The following is a 24,054-nucleotide window of genomic DNA, read 5'->3' as shown; positions in this document are numbered from 1 at the left end:
AAATAAAGCCTGGTGGCCTGGGTGGAAACGCGGAGCTGGTGGCGTGGCAGGGCAGGGAAGGGAGGGGATGAGATAAAAGCTGGGCTGTGCAAGGGCTGGGAGGGAAGAGGAAATGACAAACATCTGGTTCTGCTGTTTCTGTGCAACGCTCTGGAGCCAAAGTGTGAACTCTGCTGGCAATCCTTCAGCCCGTGGTGCAGAGAGAACATTTAGATTACACTTCTGAAGTGTGTTTAAATCAGCTCTCAGCCTGAAACCCAGCAGTGAGAGATGACTTTGATTGTATTACATCCAAGATTAGGCAACGCAGTTGAAGAAGTCATCTTTTATCTCACCTAAAATAGGCTGTGCCCAGCAGCGAGGCCAGAGGGGCACCAGGATGATCTGAGGGATGGAGCATCCTGTGAGGAAAGGCTGAGAGAATTGGGGTCGTGCAGCCTGGAAAAGAGAAGTTTTGGGGTCACCTAATTGTGGCTTTTCAGTGCCTGAAGGGGCTGACAAGAAAGAGAGAGGCTGTTCACAAGGGCCTGGAGCGACAGGACACTGGGAATGGCTTCCCACTGGCAGAGGGCAGGGTTAGATGGGATTTTGGGAAGAAATTCCTCCCTATGAGGGAGGTGAGGCCCTGGCACAAGGTTCCCAGAGAAGCTGTGGCTGCCCTTGGATCCCTGGAAGTGTCCAAGGCCAGGTTGGACATTGGGGCTTGGAATAATCTGGGATAGGGGAAGGTGTCCCTGCCAATGGCAGGGGATTGGAAATAAATGATCTTTAGGCCTTCCAACCCAAACCATTCTAATTCTGTGATTCCCTGATCCTTCCCACAGCCATTAATATCCAACCTGAAATCCCCAGATAAAGCCCAGCAATCAAATTTGTCTTTTTTAACTTTACTATTAAAATTTGAAGATTGTTAAATTAAAACCAAATTCACATTCCTGGCAAGAATCCCTTCCCTCCCTCTGGCTCTGGTGCTGTGTGAAACCTTGGGGGATTACAGAGCTGCAGCGAGTTGTTGTCACCTGTTATTTGGTGGCAGAAGGAAATGGGACATCTCACAGTAATAGATTTAAATCTTTTAATGCTGCTTTGGCACAGTCCAGGAGGCTCAGCAAGGGCAAGGCTTTTATTAATAGAACCTCTTGAAATGCTCCTTTTCACCCACGGAGGAGCTGGCACAGTTTAAAGAGCCTCGTTTAAAACCCTCAGCGTGGTTACAGTCTGGGCACGCTGATGCAGTAAAAGTCATCTCCAATCACATGTTAAGGACATGATTCATCCAGATCTGCCCAAATTAAGGCAGGAGTGGCAAGTGCAGCTGCCAGCACTGTCACCAGATCTCAGCTCTGTCAGGCCCACGTTACTCCCTAAAACATCTGTGTTTGGGAGGATTTCTTGTTAGCAAATCCTTAACACAGAAAAAGGGAAAATGTTTGGTTTTGCTTGATGTGGGACAGCTTTTCCCCATTACAGTGACTGCATGGAGAGATCTCATCTTTTAATGCTGTATTATTAACAAAAATATGTGTATAACTTGGTATTTCAATGGTGACACTGAGCTGACAGAGATGACAGAGAACTTCTTAAAAACCAAATTGTATTGATATTTTAAGGTGTCTTAAAGTAATCCCTTTCATGAGAAATGTGAGGAACGTGCCATTGCAAGCTCCAGTGTTGTGTTCACAAGGCTCTCCTTTTCTGTCACTTTGACTAAAATAGCAAGCTATTATTGGGGGGAAAATGAAGTTTTTTTATTAAGTTATATACAAGTTCAGAGCATATCTAAAGCTTGTCAAGGAGCATGAACATTTCTGAAAAAAGGTGACCTGATTTTGAATTAAAATATGGTGTCAATGAAATCCAGAAGCTGGGCTGTGTGCACTATCTGCTCTTACTTCTGAAGCTGCCAGGACTGTGCCATTCACGTGGCAATTACACACCTTTTTTTTTTTTTTCTTTTTTACCCACTTCTTCTATCTCATTTGCTCCAAAATTAGATCCTTCCTGCAGAAATTAGCAGATTGCATCCAACCCTTTGTAAGGGTAAATTTGATTTGTGCTCTGCGTTTATTTTCAGCCACTTTTGTCTGTTCCTCTTTTTGGCAAAGCCCTGCCTGGTTCTTGGCCCTGTGTGCTCTTACATAAAGCTTTCCTGAAGCCTTGGTCAGGTTTGTACTGCTGGGTTTTCTTCAATGTAATCTTCTGGTTAAAAGCTTTCAGTTCTTGCAATCTGTGATTATTATTTTATATATCTAGATCTAGATCTAGATCTAGATAGATATATATCCCACTCATAGCTTAGAGAAAATAATAATGGCATCTAGGAGCTCACTAGAAGTGGATTTTAAAATATTAAATGTTTTCTCAAAGGCTTTGGTAGAATAAAACTGAAAGAGGTTGGATTTGGGTTAGGTGTTAGGGGGAAATTCTTTACTCATAGGTGGGCAGGCCCTGGCACAGGGGCCCAGAGCAGCTGTGGCTGCCCCCGGATCCCTGGCAGTGCCCAAGGCCAGGCTGGAGGGGCTTGGAACAGCCTGGAACAGAGGAAGGCGTCCCTGGCATGGCAGGGGTGGCACTGGAGGGAGAATCCACGGCCTCCCTGGACAGTTCCAGAGTTCTGCCACCCTCCATGGAAAGCAGCTCCTCCTCATGTTGAGGTGAAACTTCTTGTGGTTTTGTCTACGGCCATCCCTCTTCATCCTGGCACTGGGCACCACCAACAAGAGCCTGGCACCATCCCCCTGGCACCCCTTGGAGATGTTGGTATGGGCTGATGAGATCCCCTCTCAGTCTCCTCTGCTGCACACAGCTCCCACAGCCTCTCCTGAGAGATGCTCCAGAGCGTCCCTGCGGCCGTGCCTTCCCTGGGCTCTGTCCGGGTGCCACCCTGGGTGTCCCACCGGTGCCACCCTGGGTGTCCCACCGGTGTCACCCTGGGTGTCCCACCGGTGCCGCCGTGGGTGTCCCACCGGTGCCACCCTGGGTGTCCCACCGGTGTCACCCTGGGTGTCCCACCGGTGCCGCCGTGGGTGTCCCACCGGTGTCTCCCTGGGTGTCCCACCGGTGCCGCCCTGGGTGTCCCACCGGTGCCACCCTGGGTGTCCCACCGGTGTCGCCCTGGGTGTCCCACCGGTGCCACCCTCGGTGTCCCACCGGTGTCACCCTGGGTGTCCCACCGGTGCTGCCGTGGGTGTCCCACCGGTGCCACCCTCGGTGTCCCACCGGTGCCACCCTGGGTGTCCCACCGGTGTCACCCTGGGTGTCCCACCGGTGCCACCCTCGGTGTCCCACCGGTGTCACCCTCGGTGTCCCACCGGTGCCGCCGTGGGTGTCCCACCGGTGTCACCCTGGGTGTCCCACCGGTGTCGCTGTGGGTGTCCCACCGGTGCCGCCCTGGGTGTCCCACCGGTGCCACCCTGGGTGTCCCACCGGTGCCGCCGTGGGTGTCCCACCGGTGCCACCGTGGGTGTCCCACCGGTGCCGCCCTCGGTGTCCCACCGGTGCCGCCGTGGGTGTCCCACCGGTGCCGCCCTCGGTGTCCCACCGGTGCCGCCGTGGGTGCCCCCGCGCCCCCCGGCCCCGCTCGGGGCGTTTCCGCGCCCCCCGGCCCCGCCGTGTCCTCTGCTCCCATTGGTCGCTCCCTCTCGCCGCGGGGCGCGGCAGCCAATGGCGCGCGGCGCGGCGGCAGGGCCCGCCCTCCGAGCGGCGGCCCGGCGGGGGCGGCGCGGGAGCGGCGGGAGCGGCCATGAAGGTGAGGGGGAGCCGGGAGCGGGAGGGGCGCGGCGGCCGGGAGAGCGCCTCGCCCTCTGCGGGGAAGGAAGGAAGGAGCAGGGGGCGAAGCGGGGAGGGTGACGGCGCCGGCAGCCCGGCGGCATGGCGGGGCCGGGCCGCCCCTCACGGCTCCCCTCAGGCCGCGGCCGCCGTCCCGCCGCGCTCTGAGGGGAGCCCGGGGCGGCGGCGCCCGAGCCGAGGGCCCCGCGCTGAGTCAGCGGCGGGCACGGCCCGTGAGGGGCTCGGCCCGTGAGGGGCTCGGCCCGTGAGGGGCTCGGGCCGGGAGGGGCTCGGGCCGGGAGGGGATCGGGCCGGGAGGGGATCGGGCCGGGAGGGGATCGGGCCGGGAGGGGATCGGGCCGGGAGGGGATCGGCCCGGGAGGGGCTCGGGCCGGGAGGGGCTCGGGCCGGGAGGGGATCGGGCCCGGCGGCGGCTCCCGCGGCCGGACAGCCGCGGTGGTTCCCCTGAGGCGCCGCTGGGCCGTCCCGGAAAGGCTCAGCTCGGTCCAAAGGTGGGTGTAAAGAGGAAGTTTCAGTTCAAATGATTAAAAATAAATCCCTCCCACCGCTCTCCTGTCGTTCTGCGGCTTTGGTAGCACACCCAGCTTGCACAGGTGTGTCAGGAGCAGCAGGTGAAATCCTCCTCAGCTAACTAAACACCCTTAAAGCTGAAAACAACAGCAGAGAAGTTGGAATGCAGGATTTTGCTCCTTTGAGATGCCCATAAGGTATGGAGAGGGACGATACCGATGGCAGCTTGTCCATGGAAGTGGAGGCTGAAATTGGGAATGTTTTGATTAATTCTCAATGGACGGATTTTTTGGTTTAGCCTGTTTAATTCGTGTGTTATGTTGGTGCTTTTCAGCACTGTGCCGTTTCTTTTACAGAGCAATGTGGAGAGTCTAGACTCTGTAATTCAATTATCAGTTAATGACCTGAGGGCACAGAAGGAATCCACAGGTGATGTGGGTTAAGGAGAAAATTAATGCCCACGTAGCCCTGCCTTTCACCTTAAGTGGGTGGTTGGCAACAAGATAAAAGAGATTTTCTGTTTGATACCAACAACTTCGGTGTGTCCAAAATGGGTGATGAAAAATTCCTAAAAATATATGTTTGGTGTTGACAGTGATGTCTGAACAGTTGTTACAGTCTCTGGAATAAAATAAGTCAGAGAAGCAGGTGTTAAACTCTCAGGCGGGGCTGTGGTATCAAATGTCTGTGTCCCTTTAATAATTGTGTGTCCTGCTGCTGCTGTGACCCCCTGAGGCCATAGTTGTGTAAAAAAGGAAGTTGAATTTTGACAGATCCTTTTGGTTCGTTATTTTATTTTTCTGTTATTTAAATGTGGCTGCTTTGAAATATTTTAGATATATAATTAGTTCCTCAGTTTTGAAGAAGTGATGAATGAGAGGAATGGTTGTGTTACAGTTTTCCCTTAAGTATTTTTCAGAACTTCCAAGTTTTAAAACTCAGAGCTCTCCTGAGCTGTCATTGGTATTCAGGATGTATTTCTGGAAAGTTACTTCCTGTTGCCTAATAAACCAGCATAATTATGAATGCATTTCCACGGTGCTTATATAATGGAGAAGTATAAAACAAGCTTTAGTTTGAGGCTGGGATGGGAGCTCCAGGCTGGAGGGAGCTGTGTGAGCTCCCTGGAGGTCAGGGAAGGGCTGCTGGAGTTCATCCCCTGGAGGAAGCTGAGGAAGATCTTCTGTGCCCGGGGTACCCAGGGCACGGAGGGTTCTTGCTTCACCAGGATGAATTCTGCTGTTGAAATATCCATAATGATGAGTGGATGTAACAGATGAGAGGATTTAATTATAATGTATATTTGATGTTGTAACTGAAGCTCTTGTTGTTACCTTTTGTGCTCTGTGGTTTGAAGGGAGATGTTCTGGCCCATCCCCAGTTATTCTGGCATTAAGTGCCCACAAATGTCAGAGGACTGTGTTCAGTTCAGGGCAAATGTGCAAATTCACCTAGAAACTAGTGTAGTTACAGGAATTAAAGCAGCACGTTACAGAGCTGAAGTGTGTGTTCTGGCTGGTTGGGGTTTTATGGCAAGATTTAAACGTCTCAAAAGCAATTATTTTCTGTCTTGGTGCTTTGGAGAAAAAAAAAAAAAGATCCTGCCCTGGAATGAAAAAGAGAACAGCTGTTAAAGGAAAAAACATGAAAAAGAAATTGTGTTTAAAGGACGTTGTACCCCTCAGTTTCCTTTCAGGGAGAACCTGATGTGATTCTGTTTGCCCCTCATGTTTTTTCTAGCAGGTCTCAGGGAGCACCTGACAGTGATTACACTTGTGACCTGCCCAACTTGGAGTCCAAATTCCACCTTTAAGTAGAATGTGAGCTTTTGATAGAGAATCAATCCAGTGCTGAAGACTTCCAGGGATAAAAAGTAGCACTTTGTTTATGTGTTCAGAATTTCCAATGTTTTAAGATTATGTGACTCAAAACTGAAATAAAATCAGTAGAAAATAAGTTTATTTAGATTTATTTTAACTTTTATTAGACATTCGGTAAGGCAACAAAGCAAGGAGAGATCTTGAAAAATGTTCCCTTCTTAGTGAAACCAGACTGCAATTACCTTCTAATGAAGGTTGGTTTTCAAGTTTGAAAGGCAGGAATGTTATTTTAGAGAGAGTTTTGTTGTGAGTCATGGGAGAGCTGGGTGAGCTGTGGAGCAGATCCTGCAGGGACAGCTCTGCATTCATTAATCATGGGAAGTTGCTCTTGCTGCCTGTCACCGTTGGGGGTTTGGCCCTCACCTACAGTGGGCTGTCAGTCACTCCTTCCTTGCTCTGCTGTTGCATCACTCCTCAAACTCCCGACTCTCTTGGTGGGAATTCTCCAGGAGAGGAATTGTGAGTGTGAGCTCCCCTCGGAGGCAAATCCTGCACAGCCCTGAGATCCCGGGATCTCCGAGCTCCGGGAGGCGGCACCCCGTGCTCCTGGGGTGTGACAGATGGAGTGAAGCAGCTCCAAAGCAGCAAGTCCCATCTGATGTGGGTTTCCAGATCCTGATTTTCTGCCTTTGCTCTGTGATGTTTTCAGGCGGGAGCTACTTCCATGTGGGCTTCCTGCTGCGGGTTGCTGAATGAAGTCATGGGCACGGGGGCAGTGCGTGGCCAGCAGGCTGGCTTTGGGGGAGGTGCAGGCCCCTTCAGGTTTACACCAAGCACAGGCTTCTCAGCATATCCAGCTCCTGCTGCAGCCAGCACCAACATCGTCTGCAAAGCCTGTGGACTTTCCTTCTCAGTTTTCAGGAAAAAAGTGAGTATATTTCCTATTGCGCTGGATTTTTACCCCTCTGAACTCATCTGTGGCATACTGGGAGATGAGTGTTTTCCTCAGAAACCTGAGGCAGATAGAGGCCTCAGGGAGGGAGGGAGTGCCTTATTCTGAGGTCACAGGAAATTATTCTCAACTAGGATTAGAAGTTAGTAAGTCTGATGTTCATTAGTGGCACATTGGATCTGGGCTGGCCTGGAAATTAATGGGCTCTGATTTGTAAGATACATGTGTTAGCTTCAGAATCTTGAACAGTAAGGCAAATCTGGTTTTGAAGATGGCTGCAAACAGTGGTTGAGTACTGGAGAGAACAAACTGGGTGATGGAAAAGTTAAAACCTCACAATACAGTATTAGTTTCTTTCTGGCAGTTCTCATGCAGTTCTGGTTGTTCCCTGACCAGCTTTAGTTCTGCTTAAGGCTGTTGTGCTCCAACAGCCTCTTCCTTCTTTGGGAGGCAGGTTGGTGGGTTAATGCAGATAAATAAAACTGAGCTAATTAATTTACTATTTCTGTGTATCACAACTGTCCAGGATTGTTATTTTGTCCCCTCAGTGACCTAATTCTCTGCAGTTCTTTCAGGTATCGTGAAGCCTCTTCCCTCAGTTTGTGTGTTGTTTTCCCCTTATGTGTCCTGTTCACACGGCAAGGCTTTGTTGAATGAAGCATTGTGTAGGGATATTTCTGAAGCCAATATTAATTTACTATAATCCTGAAAACTTTGAGGAGTTTGGGTTTGTTCACAGCAGCTGGAAGCTGACAGTCTTGCCTATTCCAGCTTTTGTGTATTGTGAGTTCTTTGAACAAAGCTCTCTTCAGAAGTGACATCTGGGATTTTGGGAGTATTTCCCTCCTGTCTGATTAATCTCATGCGAGGCCTGCTTTGAGTTCTTGCAGTCAGTAGAGGAAGCAGTAGGTTCTCTAAAGTTTGGGGTTATACTGTTGTTTCACACACATGAAAGCAGCAGTGACAGTATGTTCAGAAGTATTTTAACAGACCATAAAATTTGTTTTAGTTTCGCTTGTCTAAACTACAACTTGAGCACTTTATTAATTTGTTTATTCATAATACTTTTCACTGAAACCTCAAATCAGCTTCAGTAATGCCAGAAGAACAAGGGACTCCCTTGGAACACTTGCAGAATTGACAGGGCGGTTTTCTGTATTTAAATCTTAAAAATTGTCTGTTACAACTGACAATGGAAGAGCTGATGGTAAATTCTGTAGCCTGGAGAAGCAGAGAGCAGGGCCTGGATTTGTTTCCTGTGACCCGGAGCTGAATGGTTCCCTCCTTTCCCCTCAGCACGTGTGTTGTGACTGCAAAAAGGATTTTTGCTCAGTTTGTTCAGTCCTACAAGAGAATCTCAGAAGATGCTCCACTTGTCACTTGCTGCAAGAAACGGCCTTCCAGCGCCCTCAGCTAATGAGATTGAAGGTGAAGGATCTGCGTCAGTACCTGATCCTCAGGAACATCCCCACGGACACCTGCAGGGAGAAGGAAGACCTGGTGGAGCTGGTGCTGTGCCACCATGGCCTGGGGGCAGAGGACATGGACGCTGGCAGCCTGCGCTCCTCACGGTCACAGAGCTCGGGCTTTGCCCATCCCTTCTCCACGTCTGTGTCCACGTCAAACCCAGGAGAACTTGCCAACAGAAGGGGAAGCACAGGAAGTGGAACACCTTCACGGGTACAGTGATTAACATGCTTTATGCAATAACATTGCTTTATTTTATTTTTTTTTTAATATTATACATCAATTTAAAACACCAATTCATACAGTTTGGAGGGACAGGAAAAATACCTTTTGTACCCTGCATCTGAAAGCTGGAGATAATTAGCAAAGATTCCCAGTTCATGTCAGAAGTGACTTAAATCTGGAATGATTAATAGCAGTTGGAACTTCAAAATGTCATTTCACTGTCACCTGAGATCACCTTGGTAGGAAGGAAGGTGTTGTATAAGGGAATAACATGTTTTTTTTATCCTGATAAATTTCATTTTGTACACAGGGACAAACTGAAACATCTGTAAATAATGAAGAAGAAGAAAGTGCAGAAGAGCAGGTGAGATATGAATTACCCAAAGAAAAGATTTTTGGCATGTGACACCATAAAGTGTTTTATATCTCTGCCAACATTTGGCCTCGTGCTCTGGTTCTTCCAGAGTTTGCTGTGTCTAGCAATGAATGTCTGCACACACTGGCTTCAAAAAGAATTAAACTTTAGCCTAGCTGCTGCAGCTTCACGTGCTCCAGCTCTGGTGCTCTGAAGTAACCAGGGCAGTTAAAAGCACAGAACTGATGTGTTTCAGACCCCGGGGCTGGCCAGGAAGAGAGCGAGGGCCTCCCTGTCCGACATTTCCAGTCTGGAAGACATCGAAGGGTTGAGTGTTCGGCAGCTGAAGGAAATCCTCGCCTGCAATTTTGTCAACTACTCAGGATGCTGTGAAAAATGGGAACTTGTGGAAAAAGTGAGCAGGCTATACAGAGAGAGTGAGGAGAACCACAAGACACGTAGGTTTATACTTTATTTCTGCTTTCTTAAGACCACTGAGTTTCTGGTTTCCAGTTTCTGGTTTGGTTCTGCCAATGGAAGAACTTGGTATCTGACCTCTGTCTGCTGGAGCACCTGGAAAATGTGTTTTAACAATGCAGGGTGCCCATAGAGTAGCTGAACCTGGCTGTAATGATTAAACAAAGCTTTCCAGGATTGTGCTGGTTTTTTGAGACTTTCTTCGGAGGCTTGGAGAGCTCATCTTTCACGGTGAAGGTAAAATTGCACAACTGAGAACTGGTTCCTCAGAGAACTGGAACTTGGCACCTCCCTGTGCTTTGCTGGGTTTCACAGGGCATTGGCCAGAGCTCCTCTGTTGCTGTGCAGATCAGGCACTTTAGGTCTGTTACTGCAGAATTAAAATCTACAGTGAGAAATGTCCAAGTGCTTTGGTCTCAGTCCACATTTTCATAAGGTTGTTCTGTGGCTGCAGCTCAATGGCTGCTGTTCTACCCTCTCCCCCACACAGCATTTGGAGTCTTATCTTTCACTTGTGTAATTTCTCCTCTGACCAGTTCTTGCTTACACAAAACTTGGAGGAAAAAAAGTGAATTTAAGATTTATTTTTTTCACCATTATCTGATAGAATATTCAGTTACTGATGGCAATGGTGACTATATGCCATGAAACTTGAGAGGTTTTGTTCACTTCTGCCACCTTTATGGCCTACTTAAGGCTTCTATTTCTTAGACTCCTTTATTATTATTGCGTTTAATCTTCTGAGGAGAGTGTTCTGCCAAACAGTGAGCTCTAACATGGAAACCCAACACGCTCTGAATTTTAATCCAGCACGTTATTTCGCAGTCATTACATTCTGAATTGAAAACAGTTTCTTGAGTTTAAAGAATGAAGCCAAATATTGGATGTTCACTTGAGGTGCTTTTTAGTTCTTATTTCTTTGCTTATTTTTGGAGGAATATAGATAAATTCATAGCTGGGGGTTAAGGAAGTTCATGTGAGGGGATGGAGCGTGGCTGGGCTGGAGCTGCCCTGGCTGTGCAGGGCCCAGAGGGTGACCTCCCTCTCTGTTGGTTTGCAGAGGGGGAGAGGATGCAGCTGAACGAGGACGACGACAGCCTGTGCCGGATCTGCATGGACGCCGTGATCGACTGCGTGCTGCTGGAGTGCGGCCACATGGTCACCTGCACCAAGTGCGGCAAGAGGATGAGCGAGTGCCCCATCTGCCGCCAGTACGTCGTGCGGGCCGTGCACGTCTTCAAATCCTAACCCAGCCCTGCCCCAGTGCCCCGGGCGGGATTCCTGTGGGCGGGATTCCTGTGGCCAGGAGTGCTGGGTCCTGGGGCACGCAGCAGCGTTGTCGTTTTGGTTAAACTCGGCCTTTTCAACGTCAAGATGCAGAAGTTGGTGGAAGGTTTTTCAAGCAGCTCCTGCAGCGCAGGGCTGGGCAGGCCCAGGTGCTGCCCCACTGACCTTACAGCCCCACAGATTGTTGGAGTCAAACTGTTTACAGCAGTTCTTGCTCTCTTCTGAAGAATCTCACCTGTCCTTACGCATTCAGCACTCGGCAAGTGGTCAGCAAACACCTCTGCTTGAGCCCGTTAGCCTGCGGTGTTCTCTAGTGCATTAGAAGCAATGACTATCTCAGTTGATTATTCAGCTTTTCCCTAATGATGGAATGTATCTGTCCCCACAGCCTGGCCGCAGTGCTGGTGTCGGACAGGGCTTAGGAAGCACTGCCATGAACTGTTCCCGCACAGAAGCCCTTAAGCAATCTTGCTTTATGCCGATTGCTCCCTCTGAATGTCTGTCATGACACATGTGCTGTCTTGGCTGTTCTCTGTCAGTGTACAAAACACTCCATCACTCTGCAGGGCTCAGGGGCTGCACTGGGCTCTGCCTCGTGGGCTCCAAAAACCAGTTCCTAAGTGGTTTTTAGTTTAGGAATAAACTATTTTTTTAAGAAGGGGTACTATAGTAAACCATGTTAGCGTGGTCCTTAATCCGCTCATGCCTGTTGTAACTATTAATCTGTGATGATTGTACTCCATGTGCCGACAGCCTGATGTTACTGTGAGTCCTGATCAGGGGCACCACCTCCTTGCTGCTAACGTGGAATGTACGGTGTTACTAACCTTAACCGGGGAGGGGGGGGGCAGGAGCAGTTTTTGGTTTTGGTTAAAATCTCCTGTTCACAGACTTTCACCCAAAGCAGCTTCCAGGGGCTGCTGAGGGCCCTGTATTGCTGCCAGCCCTTGGCCCAGGGTCAGGCTCCAGGTCCACTGGAGCAGGAATTTTGAGGGTCCCTGCAGGATGTGTGTGAGCAGTGACCTGGGGACGGGAGCAGCAAGAGGAGCTCGTGCTGGGAGTGAGAACAGGGTGCCTGTGACCAAGCATGGGATTGGTGAAGCTCACTGTAAAAAAAGAGGTGAGGAAGAACCATGTGTGTCCAGTTATTCTTTAAGCTGAGTTGGTTAAAAAATGTATAGTTTCTCCTTTGGTTTCCCATGTGGCAGCAAAGTTCCAGAGCCAAGGCTGTGCCTGGCTGAGGGTGCAGGACTGGAGAACTGGACCTGTGCTGCACTGGCACCTGCTCTTATTTTTGTGACTCCTTAAGCTGGCTTGGAAGAGATAAAGCAGCTCCTCCTCACACAGAACACAGCTCCAAGCTCTACTGGGCATTTTTCAGAAGGGAGCAAACCTCTCAATGGCTTTATTTTTTAGAAGTAACTTTTTAAAGGTACTTAATTCCTGGAGTCTGTCCAGAGGGGAGGCTAATGAAGAAAGACATGCCCTCGGTGTTATTTCCATGCTGCTCATTAGCCACTCGAACTCAATAAAGATGGGTGATGGGCTCTCTCAGCCTCTGTCTCTTTTCTTAGCCAGCCCTGGCAGTGCTGAGGGTTACTGAGCTCCAGTTCTAATGTTCTCAGGTTGTCAGTGCTCCTGGAGCCTGACCTGGGCAGATCCCTGGATGTAACAAAGCCCTGGAAAATGCTGAGAGCCCTGGGCCAGAGCTCCCTGCAGCCACCCCCCCTGCCCCAACAGAAACGTGCAGAGCCAGCGCCTGTTTTTGTACAATTGTTTATACAAATTCAACAAAGGTAAAACTGCATCAGGAAGGTCTACGAAAACAACACCATACAACAATGGCACTTATGAATGCAGAATTTTACAATCAGGAAATAACCATGTTATAAACCTTAAATGAGAACTCAACTCACACTTCAAAGAAAGAGAGACTACGTTTGACCATTTATTCTACTGCTGGACTCACTGTATAAATTAATTTCATATTGAGTACAAGAGCTCATGCTACAGAGTGAAACCCTCCTATGTGCAAAAGCTGAAATTGGAATTTTTTTAAAATTTTGAGAAAAAGGTGATTTCTATACAGATAAAAGTGTTTTACTTCAACTATAATTTACACCTTATTTCCACAACATGCTTATGTCACTTCTGAAGTATACAAAGCAGGATATAAACTTCCATTAAAACATGCTTTAAGTTGAAAGTATGAACCTACTTTTTCCTGACCTGGGCACGTTTGTAGATAGATACTGCCTACGAAGTATAGGTTAAGTTCTCGCCTACCATAAGTAAAGATAAAAATTGGCAATCAAAACCGAAACACTGGTAATGCATTCAAACATTGCATAAATAATTTTTAAACAATTTTTGTACAAAAATAGTTCTGCATAATGTAAGATGTAACAAAACAAAACGTGTTAAGAAGGCAGAAATGCAGTGCGTGGTCCACTTAAATGACACCAACTTTTTTTTTTTCTTGTTTTAAGAAATGAAAAGCAGAAATCAAATTTACACTACCAAGCACATGCTGTGGTACTTTAAATAACAGTATTTCTTGGAGCTCAGTCCTCTTCCAGGGTGTGAACAATTATCATCGGTAACAGTCGCCTTATGAATTTGCATAAGAGCCAGTGCAGGTCATCCCAGGTGGACTGAATTAGTGGCACAAGTTGAAATTCTTAACATGGGTAGTTTCACGTTGTTCTCTCCTCAACAAGAGTTGTAAAATCCAATCGCGGCATTTTCTGATATTCCAAGTTCCCAATTGAAAATAAAATCCCTACATGTTCTTAGTCCCTTCCCCCCCCTCACCCCAGTATTTACACGAGTCCTTTAACTAACTCAGTTTTTGCAGAAGTTTTTCTTCCACCTGCCCGAACTGGACGCTCACGGACATTTCCGCTATGAACTGCTCACAGCCCTCCTTCGTCACTTGCTTGCAGTACCTCAGGTCGATCTGGCAGATGTTCCCACAACGTTTGAAGTAAGACAGGCACTGGTCAGTGACCTTATTGCAGTCTGGGGAGAGCAGAGGGGAGAAACTCTGATTTTTTCCTCCAGCGTGAGGAATCCCCACCAGCTCCGTCCCCATCCCCAGCAGAGCAATCCCTGCCAGCTCCATGGCCCATCCCCAGCCCCCAGCTGTTGTGTAGCCCATGGGGATCAAGGCAGGCAGCCCAGCTGTGCAGAAAATTCCACCAGCAGCTGCTGCCAGGGAGTTGCACCAGGAGCAGGCAGGGGCTGGGCCAAAGCCCCCTCAGGGCTGCGGTGCCCGGGCAGTTCCCCACGACCCTTACCTGATAAATTAATTTCCGTTAACGAATCCCGCGTGGTGGTCCCGACGGCGGTCAGCAGGTTAATAGACTGATCTGTCACGTGGTTACAGTAACTGAGATTGAGTTTGGAGAGCAGGGGCATGTGCCTGATGATCAGCCGCAGCGAGGCATCCGTGATGTCCAGCCCGGCCAGGCGCAGCTCCACGATGTTCCGAAGCTTGCTCCGGTTGTCGATCTGACCTGCGGAGCAGAGGCAGCGGGTCACTCCCACGAGCCCCGCCCCGTGCCGCCAACATCTGCAGGCCTCTATGAAATGCACCGGGACACACAACACTGCTGCCCTGGGTCAACTTCAGACGCTTTTGCCTGTCTGGAGCTTTGGAGGGAACATCAGCAGGAACACTTGTCTATTTTTGGAACAGGCATGTGGACAAAGCCACCTCCTGATTTCAAAACAAAAGGGATGAAAGTAACTGCAGGGGCCCAGCGGAATTACAAGTCGGGAATAAGCAGTAGGCTGTGCAGTGCATGCCAGAAAGCAGATCTGATTTGCTCAAAATTTCACCTGAGCTGAAATCCGGGCGAATGTGGCATGACCCACAGAACTGCTCCTTCCCTGAACTGGAAGAAAGTGTTTCCATACTCTCTAAAGTACACCCGTTGCAGCCTGAAGAGAAGAAAGTCAGACAGAAAACCAGCACAGTGGCTCAGATGATGCCACAGAACATCCCTGTCACCCCAGGGCTCCAGCCAGGAGTGTTGCAAGCCGCTACCTCGAACTCCCCAGGGGCAGCAGGGCCCCAGCCCCGCCAGGCTCGGCTGTGGGGGCTCCTGCCCGTTTGCTCCGAGGGGGACTAAGCACAGAACAGGCCCCGGGCTGGGACGGGGCTCCCGGGCTCCTCCCGCCCTTACCTGGCCGGTTGTCCGTGGGCGGGGACAGGAGGTCTCTCATTTGTGCGTCTTTCAGTCCTTCCGCCCACTGCACGTCCAGAGTTCGCAGCAAGGGACAGCTGGAGCTACAAAGTGCCGACACTGCTATCCATGAGCACCCTGATAACAGCAGGTCCCGCAGACCTGCGGACACAGAACGGGTTGGAGCACTGGGACCTCCCAGGCACATCCCAGAGGCCTCCACGGGCACCCCCAGGCTGCTCTGACCACAGTCCCCTCCTCCTGCCCAGCTCTCCATCTGTCCCACCACTCGGAACCTCACTCCTTCCCCCAGCCCCTTCCACAGCAGCATTCATGACTTGCTGGGCAAAACCTGCCTCGAATAATTTTAACTGAACATGTCAAATAGTCAGAAAAAATATTTTTGGCTCATTTTAACCCACTGATGCCTCATTGTTGCACATCTCCAGCCGTCCTAGTAGAGTTTCCTCCTCTTCTAGGTCACCCCAGTCCCTGGAGACTTTCCCCAGAGGTTGCAGTTTAGATACAGACTGGTTTGTTACGCAAACTGGTTGGTGATTTGGTGATGAAAACACATCACTTACCTGGTAGTCTGTTGATAAGCCAACTCAGCTGCTTTTTAGATATATTTGTCCAGCTAAGATCAAGGGTTACAGGCTGTCTCCTAATAATGCCACTAAGCATAAGTGGAGTGATGGATTTACAATGGTTTAAATCTATTTTGGTCCATAATCTTTTGTCACAGCACCTACCCAAAAAGAAAAAAAGCCAACAGCACTTAATTTGGCACCTGTTTGGGTTTTGGTAAGGCTTTAAAAGGTGTCATTAAACAGTAGGAAAAACTACAGCATTTAACTGAAAATTGCAAAAATAAGGCCAAATATTGCAAAGATAAACACAACCCCACACAATGTTACATAAGTTTTAAGTCCCTCCATCAAATATATCCTGCAATGAAGCATGGAATTTTTTCCACAGAATTACAAGAGCCAACAACTTTGGGTCCCATTTTAAGTCATCCCAGCACTTACTAAAATCCGTTTTATAGCCTGAAGACAAGTCACCACTCCTTCCTTATATTTTGACTATGAAGTGTGATTTAAATAATATCCCCATTTCCTCTGTGTTTTCCTTAAAATTAGTAGATTTGGGAAAACAGATGCTCCCTCTCCTGTTGTGTGTTTGTGTTTTCCCTGTCTGTGTGGATTATGTGTCCTTTTGCTCTTTATGGGTCTCTAAGAGCAACAACACCAAGTCCTGACGAGTGTGCAGGAATCTGCATTTTCTTTTTTTTTTTTTTTAATTAGCCAATACTGTATTTAAATAGAGAATGCATTTGGCAGGTTTCAGTGACATCAAGCCCATGGAGAAGACACTACACACATCACCCCACACTGAATTACCAGCCTCTCCACTTTGTGCACGATCTGTTAGCAGGCTGTGCTGGAGAGGAGCCTGCTCCAGTCTGTCTGTCCTCGTGCACAGCAGCAGCCCGGGACAGGAGTCACCAGAGCCACAAGGCCTCACTGAGGGGTCATGAAACCTGTAAATCTGCACTCAAGCTTCTGCTGCTCTGTGCAGCCACAGCTGTGTCAGGGCCACACAGTACCCAAGCACAAGGGACACGCTGGGAGCAAACGCCATCAACAAAGGATTCCTGCAGAACGTGCTCTGCTGGCACAGGGAACAGGCTGGCTCTCCACAGGGAGACAATCAGCACAGCCCTGTGAGGAGCACACGGTGGGATCCTCACTATCTCAGTAGGTATTTAATAACTGAACTGCGCAAACGCTGGCAGTCAGGAAGTCCTGGGGCAGAATGACACCAAGACCGAGCCAGCCTGGCTGTTCCAGCAGCAGGAACACTGCGGTGTCTGACTCCAGCACAGGCTGCTCCAGAGCCTGGCAGGCTGACACCGAGTCTGACACACACAGCTCCACCAGAAGTGCTGGGAACGGCCGTTTCTGAGAAAGCAACACGAGATCTGCCGCTTCTGCTGGTCACCTCTTCTGCCTGGGCTCACCAGAGCTCCAGGGACAGCCACCGCCCTCCCCAGGACACACCGCTGCCTCCACCACCCGCTGTCCTTCCGTGCCCGTCCCACCACACCTCGTGTCCCGCCCTCCTTACCATCTGTTCCAGGTCTTGCAAACTCTCATACAGATGCACAAGTCTCTATGACTGAGGTAGCTAAAGACAGCCATCCAGACTTCCCTCTGCATCACGTGGGCTGCCCCGTCATCCAGGGGCAGCGAGTCCGGAGGGGGGCTGATGGGAGGTGGCCGGATAACGTGCCGCTCCATCTGGATGCACTTGGGGGGCGACAGCGAGGGCGGGGGCCGGGCTATTCCCCGGGGGGTGCTGCGCAGGCTGGGCATGAGCTGGTGGTGCCTCAGCTCCCGGGGAGTCCCGTTCAACCCTTTGCTGAACCTATGGAGTCTCTCGCTGTTGTTCAACGCACGCTTGGGTTCCTCGTTCTCGCTCTCCGGTTCAGATTTGATGGGTTGGTGGTTCTCATTGGCAAGGCTGTTCTCGGTTTTTTGGATCTCCTGGTTAAGCTCTTTGCTGAGCTCCTTGCTCAGTTCCTTATTGGGAAGCCGCCTTTTCCTCCTCATCTTGAACTTCTTCTTGTCCCTGGGCTCGGCGCCCTCCGTGCTGGGCCCTGCTGTGGGCGAGCTGGACCGAGACTGGTCGCTGTCCTTGGACCTGGGGGGTGCTTCTGGCAGCTCGTCCTCGGGCTCCTGCTTGAGGCGCCGCAGGGGTTTGATCATGGCAGTTCGGTCATCCGGGGCCTTCCACGATCGCCGCTGGAACGAAGAGACAAGGGCTGACTGTGGAGCTCGGCAGCGCTTCCAGCAGCGCTTCCCATGCGGATGCTCCGCGCCGGAGCCCTGCCCGGGGCCGGGCCCCACCCATCCCAGCCCCATCCCAGCACCAGCCAAAGGTATCGAGTTCAAGAGCCAGCAGGGATGAGGAGTCCAGCTCTTGGCTCACTGGACTCCAGGAGTGACAAATGTACTGATTCACCGTGCAGATTCCTGCACATTCCAGGGCCTTGCCCATCTCCGACTGGATCATTTTCACACACAAGATCAGCAGCACACCGTGGACAGCTTTGTTCCAGCAGGCTACAAGAACCCAGGCATGGGCCACATCCACTGTGCACCACATCAAACACTGCCCCAGTGCCCTCACACCATGGTCAAAAGGGCCATTCCCAAAACCTCTGGGATCACAGCTGCCATCCCGACTCCTGCACACCCACAGCCTCCTTTAGGTGCTCCTTTACACCCAACCAAACCTTGGCCATCCCCTCCAATCCCTGCAGAACAGGGAATGTGACACTCCAGGACTGCTGAGCCCTCACAGGGCTGGGCCAGCACCTTCCTCCTGCCCCAGTCCCTGCTCCCAGCACGCTGCTCTGCACTCTTCCCCACTCATCCTCCCTCTCCCATTCACCAGGCTGTGTCAGAGACACAAACAGAGGCCCGGGAAGGCTTCAAGCCTAATCTGATCACCACAAGCAAGAAAGAAGTCACCAGCTGTTAAAATGAAATGGCTCTAATAAGGAGATCTGGGCTGGCAAGGAGAGGGAACTGCTGTGAGCACACTTGTTGTGGCAGAGGGCTCCTGCTTTCGCTTTCCCAATAATTGGATCAAGGCAGTGGCTGTGTTCCCAAGTTTCAGCCCGCGGCGCACGGTGGAGAAAACTGATCACCCTGCCTTTAAATTAACATATTATAAAGGGAGAAATCACAATAAGTTAATGACAGGTTAGAATAAAACATTACTACACCAGGCCAGTGCAGCTCCCAGCACTGATGGGTGCTCTGCTTACAGGCACTGGAATTCTGTGATCATGCCAGGCTGTGAGGGCAGCAGTGCCAGGACATCCCTGGCTCCTGGGGGGAGCAGGACTCCAGGATGTGCTGTGGCACAGCCTGTGCAGGGGCTGTGTGACTGGGGCAACGTTCACCCACACAGGGAGGACCAAACATCAGTACAGGAGCAGATTTCTATTCCTTGGGCCATCAAAACACAACTGGCTGCTGTATTTTAATACAGAACAGCAGAAGAGAAAATATAAACCCAGACGGTGCAGCTGAACTATCTGGAGTTAAAGGCTTCCTTAAGAGAGAGATTCTGTAATTTCAAGATGTAAACAGGGTAATGATTTCTTTTCCAACAAGAAAGTAAAAAACCCAAACACATCTGTTGTGTTGTGTGGTAATGTGGTGACCCACAGTGCCTTTCTCACTGAGGGGAGTCCAAAGGGATGGGAAAAGGAAAGCCTGGCCAGCAAGCAGCTATGCATGAACTGCTACTGTGAATTTTGCTCTCTCTCCACCAAAGCAGCCCATCCTACATCTGCCATCCTGCAGCATTCCCACTGTCCAGCCTCGCAGGACTGACTGACTCCCACCCCTGGGAGCTTCACAGGCAACACCAGTCCAGCCACTGATTCTGATTTTACAGCCATCAGCCACTTTAGTCATGAGACACAGTAAATTGGAGCCCTCATTTCTGCCTCTGCAAACCAGCATTTCTGCAGATGCCAGGTGGCACATTTTGGAATCTACATGAAAATTCAGTGTTCCTGCCTGGCCTGAGAGTCCCGACTGTCACGTCCAGGGCCAAGTTGTCTGCCCAGCTGCTGGGAGCAGCTCCTGCTCCCTGCAGGCTCCCCAGGTGTCCTTTCCAGAGGATTCCAGGGTGGTGCCACAGCCCCACATCAGCCCGGATCAGCTGCCAGGCGCCACCACGTGGAGAGACCTGAAAAGGCTTCCATGAAATTTTCACCTTGCTCCTACTCTGAGCACCTTGTAAAGACTTTTCAGTTAAAGTGGATTTTCCAGCACCTTGAATGAAACAAGAGCCATAGGCCAGTGTTTTCGGCCTCTGCACACCAACCTGAGTGTCCCTGTTCAAGCCACTGGCCTGTCAGACCAGCAGCTTTTAGCGGAATGGTAAAAACTCCCAGTTCCTCTGGGAGCAATCTGGGACCTGGGGGTGAGCTCTGAGCCAGGAGAGCAGAGCCAGCAGCCCCCGGCAGCCCAGGCTCTGTGCAGAGCAGCAGCAGGGGCCGTGCCTTACCCGCTTTCTCATCGTGGGCTCCTGGGACTTCTCGAATTTCCGCTTCCTCCACAGATGCACCTCGTCAGACTTTCTCCTCAGGATTGAGTCAACCGGAGCCTTTTTGGAATGTTCCTCTGATTTCCGCCTGGGAGTCTCCTCGCAGTCCCCTTTCCGTTTGGCAGCATCTGGCACTTCCTTGTTGTCTCTGTTCATTTTCTGCTCCTTCAGCAACGAGCCCGGGAGATTTGACGCGTATTTAAATCCTGGTCCGCGCTTTTGCTTGTACGCCAGAGACACACAAAACACAAACCAACTTTATACCTTATGCATCTCCCAGCTCTTCACGTTGCCACTAGCACTCCAACACTGCTGGGTTGGTCACTTTTTAACTCACAAAATGATTAGTAAGGAGTTAAAAGTTTTAAGTTTCCTGAGGTTATTTTTCTAACTACACACTTGCAAGTGTCTGTCTCGGTCTGCAAAGAAATAGTGTTTCACTAATTCCAACAGACACTCCATGTTTTGCATAATTGCCTGTGAATTTTTAATTTCAGGAATTTTCATTGTCAAAATTAACATGCAGCAGTGCAGAGAACTAACCAAATATTCCTCAGGTGCTGGGTGAAGTGTTGGTACAGGCATACAGAAATTACTGAAGAATAGAAAGCTGTGAGCTTGTCTCCTTCCACTCACAGAATCACCATGGAATGAACCACATGACCCTGGAATGGCTGGGGTTGGTAGGGACCCCAAAGATCACTTCATTCCAACCTCCCACCATGGGTAATTAAGAACAAAACCTGAATTAAGCACAAAACCAAAAGTTGGTATTGGACTGAAGTCTATCTATAGGCCAGAGGGAACGCTTAAGATTTTGTATCTCATTCCAGCACCACTTATTCCCATTAAACTCACTTTTCCAGTTTTCCCTGCGTGGTTGCACTTTGGACACTCCCAGCAGTTCGGCAGCTCATCGTTAACCACACCATCCGATTCCTTCACCTGTGGGAGACACAACCACTCACAGCTGTGCTGCACCAGCCTGCAAGGAGGTGATCATTGCAAGGCACACTGTGCAGCTCCTTGTTTTCTGGGCTGGACTCCTCCCCGGGGGGCAGAGGCACCGTGCTGCCGGCGCTGAGCAAGCCCTGGGTGCTGCACAGCCACCCCCCGACGATGCGGGAGGGAGATGCTGGCCAAACACATCTGCCAAAGGGCTCGGCTCTGGGCTTTCCATAAGTGACAATCCCAATCCACACTCGGCTCTTGGAACAGCAGAGAACACCCCGAGAGCCCAAGCAAGCCCCCAGACCCAGGGCTGCACCATCTCCAAATGCCCTCCCACACCTCGGGTTTGCAGCGCCCAGCCCTGTGTCCCCTGGAGAGGCACAGCCCGATCCCTCCCCAGGCAGGGCTCTCACATGCATTAATCCCATGGGCATTTTTAGCAGCACAGCACCCTGCACTGTAATCAAGTGTTCCTTAAAATACTTTTCTTTCAGGATCAGAACTAGCAGTCCCAGGCTGCAGCCCTCCATCCCCTGTGCCAGTGGGATGGTGGCTGCCAAGGCAGCTCAGAACGGGCACATTTATTCACAGGCTGGAGTTTGTTCACACACTGGACACACAGAGCATTTCCAGGCCTTCTCACACCCTCAGATCCTCAGGCAGGGAAAGGGAGAGGAGGCTGATGACTTCACTACCTCCAACACTGACATTTTTCTGTCTGAAAGAAATTTATGCTTAATGTTGTTACACTCCAGCAAAAGCACAATCCTGCCCTACACAGCTGGAATGTTCCTCATGTCTGGATTTTCACACAGGAGCCTGGAGCGCTTTCCAAACAGGGAACAGGCATTTCAGAAAAGACATTTCTGTGAATGAAAAGCAGAGCTAAGATACACCCTCCACACACACACACACACACTCTCTCTCACTGATGGCACATTCCCACTTAAGGGTTTCATTACATACTCAGAAATAAGTAACTTGGGAGAAAAAAAAGAAAAATATTGATTTATTACTACTGTAGACAACAAAAACACGCTGCTGTCCAGACTAACAGCTGGGCACTGGCAGCAACAGTGTGGCTGCAGGAGACAGGAACAAGCACGGGCAGGGATCTGCAGATTTTTCATATTTCTGAAACATTTCCTCCTCTCCTCCCAGTGCAGGGAAAAGCAACTGGCTGTGCAGGAGCAAGCCCTTGGATTTAGGAACTGCTTCCTCAAGTCCCTGAGCCAGAGCAGCCATTCTAGTTTCACCATCCAGCGAGAGTGATGACACGTCAGTCTCTCAGCAAGACTCCTGGAGTTAATAAATAAGTAAATGAAGTGGGCAGAATTTAAATACTGGTTTTATCACAACTGTGTGCCTTTGAACCTTCTTTCCCATGGTAGGTGTAAGATACTCCAGAAGTTGTTGTATACATCTCTGCCTCAGGGGAACAATTCCTGGCCCAAGCCCAAGTTTGGAACAAGTTATTTCCCGCACTGAATATAGAACAAGTGCTGCTGAAGGGAAAGCATTACAGCTCTGTCCCTTCTGTGAAGTTTAAGGAACTGAACAGATGTGTGGAACTGTAAGCAAACTAATTAGACACACACAAACCTGCCACTGAATGTGTCCCAAGCCTTTCAGGCTGGGTGGGAGCCAGTTCTGAGTGTTTGCTGCACACAGCAGGTGGGTGTCTGAGGCACAGCATGAGGCATCACAGAAACCTACCTGCAGCACGAGGTCAGCAACTCAGATCTGAGCACGAGGCCTCGTGCTGGGAACTCCACTTGGTAGGGATATGGAGACCCCAGGATGCTGATCTGGCATCCCTGAGGAAAAGCCACGAATTCTGGCAGTGCCCAGACTGAAACAGGCAGTGAGACACACCTGGGCTGAAGCTGTGCTGGAAAAGCTTTTGTATCCCTCCCTCCCTGCTGCTCTGACAAGGCACCTCAATATTCACTTCCACTGTTATCACTACATTCAGCTGAGGTGGAAAAGAACAGGCTCCTAGTGAAGAAAGAAACCCCTTCTCCCTAAGGAAACAGCATCAGATGCTGCACTCAAGACATGCTAGCTAGCAATGCCAGCAATTTGAGATGAAGCAAGAAAAATTCACCACTCTTGGTTCAACTCAAACACTGTGGAACAATGAAAGGCAGTGTTCATCCCAAAATCTCATGAGCTCCCTCTGGAAGCAGCGCTGCGCTTGCGAAACTCTCACCAAGATCATTTTCATAAGAAACCCGTTCAGCAAAACAAGCATTTGTGTTGGTGTGGTATTTTCAAGGAAAGAAGGGTGTCAGGAAGCTCCTGTGACACTTCTGAGCACATGGAACATCTGCTGTCCCAGCACAGCCCCAACACCAGCACTGCAGGGGCTCTGCTGCCCGGGGTCCCCATGAAGCCCCTCAAGGCTCAGTGTGCCAGGGCACAGGCACCCCTGAGCCACCCTTGATTTAACTCCTCAGAGAGGTCATCTGGCACTGCTGTTTCATGGAGAAAAAAAACCCAGAACATCAACAGCCTCATAAGGGAGCTGGAAGAAGATGGACTTCAAACCACAACCAACCTGCCCTGGAGAATAAATCACCCCCTGCATGCACCAAACTACTCCACAAGCTCTGGAGATGCATCTTGGAGGGAATTCACTCCACATGGGAATAAGCCAGGAAAGGACATCTGCACTGATCCAGTTTATTCCAGTCTCCCCCAGTAGTACATTTGCCAGACACTAAGCTGGAGATGACCAGCAGTTCACATGGTGCTATTTCCCAAGTGGGACAGGAAGGCAGCTGCCCTGGGGCTGGGGCTGCATCAAAGGCTATTTATGGGCTCCATCCTCAGGGCTCAAGGGCTCCAGCAACATGTAAACACAGCTAGAGATTTCTGTCTTGGAACCTGGGAATA

General features: G+C 50.1%; 2 protein-coding genes across 7 annotated transcripts in view; one reads left to right on the top strand and one right to left on the bottom strand.

Moving 5' to 3' along the window:
• Positions 1-3,705: 3,705 nt before the first annotated feature.
• RNF34 (ring finger protein 34) lies at positions 3,706-12,436 on the top strand. Of its 4 annotated transcripts, none has more exons than XM_021532717.2 (6): positions 3,706-3,748; positions 6,829-7,047; positions 8,368-8,751; positions 9,074-9,127; positions 9,375-9,576; positions 10,656-12,436. In XM_021532717.2, the coding sequence occupies exons 1-6, from the start codon at positions 3,743-3,745 to the stop codon at positions 10,841-10,843; spliced, it is 1,053 nt and encodes a 350-aa protein (XP_021388392.2). In that variant the 5' UTR covers positions 3,706-3,742; the 3' UTR covers positions 10,844-12,436. The 4 variants fall into 4 exon arrangements, with proteins under 4 accessions (XP_021388392.2, XP_021388394.2, XP_021388395.2 ...); XM_021532719.2 differs by having other exon boundaries at positions 3,721-3,748; positions 4,365-7,047; XM_021532720.2 differs by lacking the exon at positions 3,706-3,748 and adding an exon at positions 4,190-4,280.
• Positions 12,437-12,641: 205 nt separating this feature from the next.
• Positions 12,642-24,054, bottom strand: part of KDM2B (lysine demethylase 2B) — a 106,426-nt gene continuing 95,013 nt past the window's right edge. The window contains exons 15-22 of one of the 3 annotated variants that reach the window (XM_077787255.1): positions 21,064-21,150; positions 20,167-20,427; positions 17,203-17,879; positions 15,657-15,820; positions 15,073-15,234; positions 14,726-14,827; positions 14,182-14,400; positions 12,642-13,903 (exon numbers count right to left, since the gene is read on the bottom strand). In XM_077787255.1, the coding sequence (XP_077643381.1) occupies positions 13,722-13,903; positions 14,182-14,400; positions 14,726-14,827; positions 15,073-15,234; positions 15,657-15,820; positions 17,203-17,879; positions 20,167-20,427; positions 21,064-21,150 (1,854 nt within the window). In that variant the 3' untranslated portion in view covers positions 12,642-13,721. Of the gene's footprint in view, positions 13,904-14,181; positions 14,401-14,725; positions 14,828-15,072; positions 15,235-15,656; positions 15,821-17,202; positions 17,880-20,166; positions 20,437-21,063; positions 21,151-24,054 lie in introns of all 3 variants that reach the window. The other 2 variants (XM_021532709.3, XM_021532716.3) reach the window with 2 other exon arrangements.

The sequence above is a fragment of the Lonchura striata genome, chromosome 18 (genome assembly GCF_046129695.1).
Source record: "Lonchura striata isolate bLonStr1 chromosome 18, bLonStr1.mat, whole genome shotgun sequence".
Classification (NCBI taxonomy): domain Eukaryota; kingdom Metazoa; phylum Chordata; class Aves; order Passeriformes; family Estrildidae; genus Lonchura; species Lonchura striata.
Note: the sequence above shows the minus strand (reverse complement) of the source record. Positions and strands in the feature narration are given on the sequence as shown.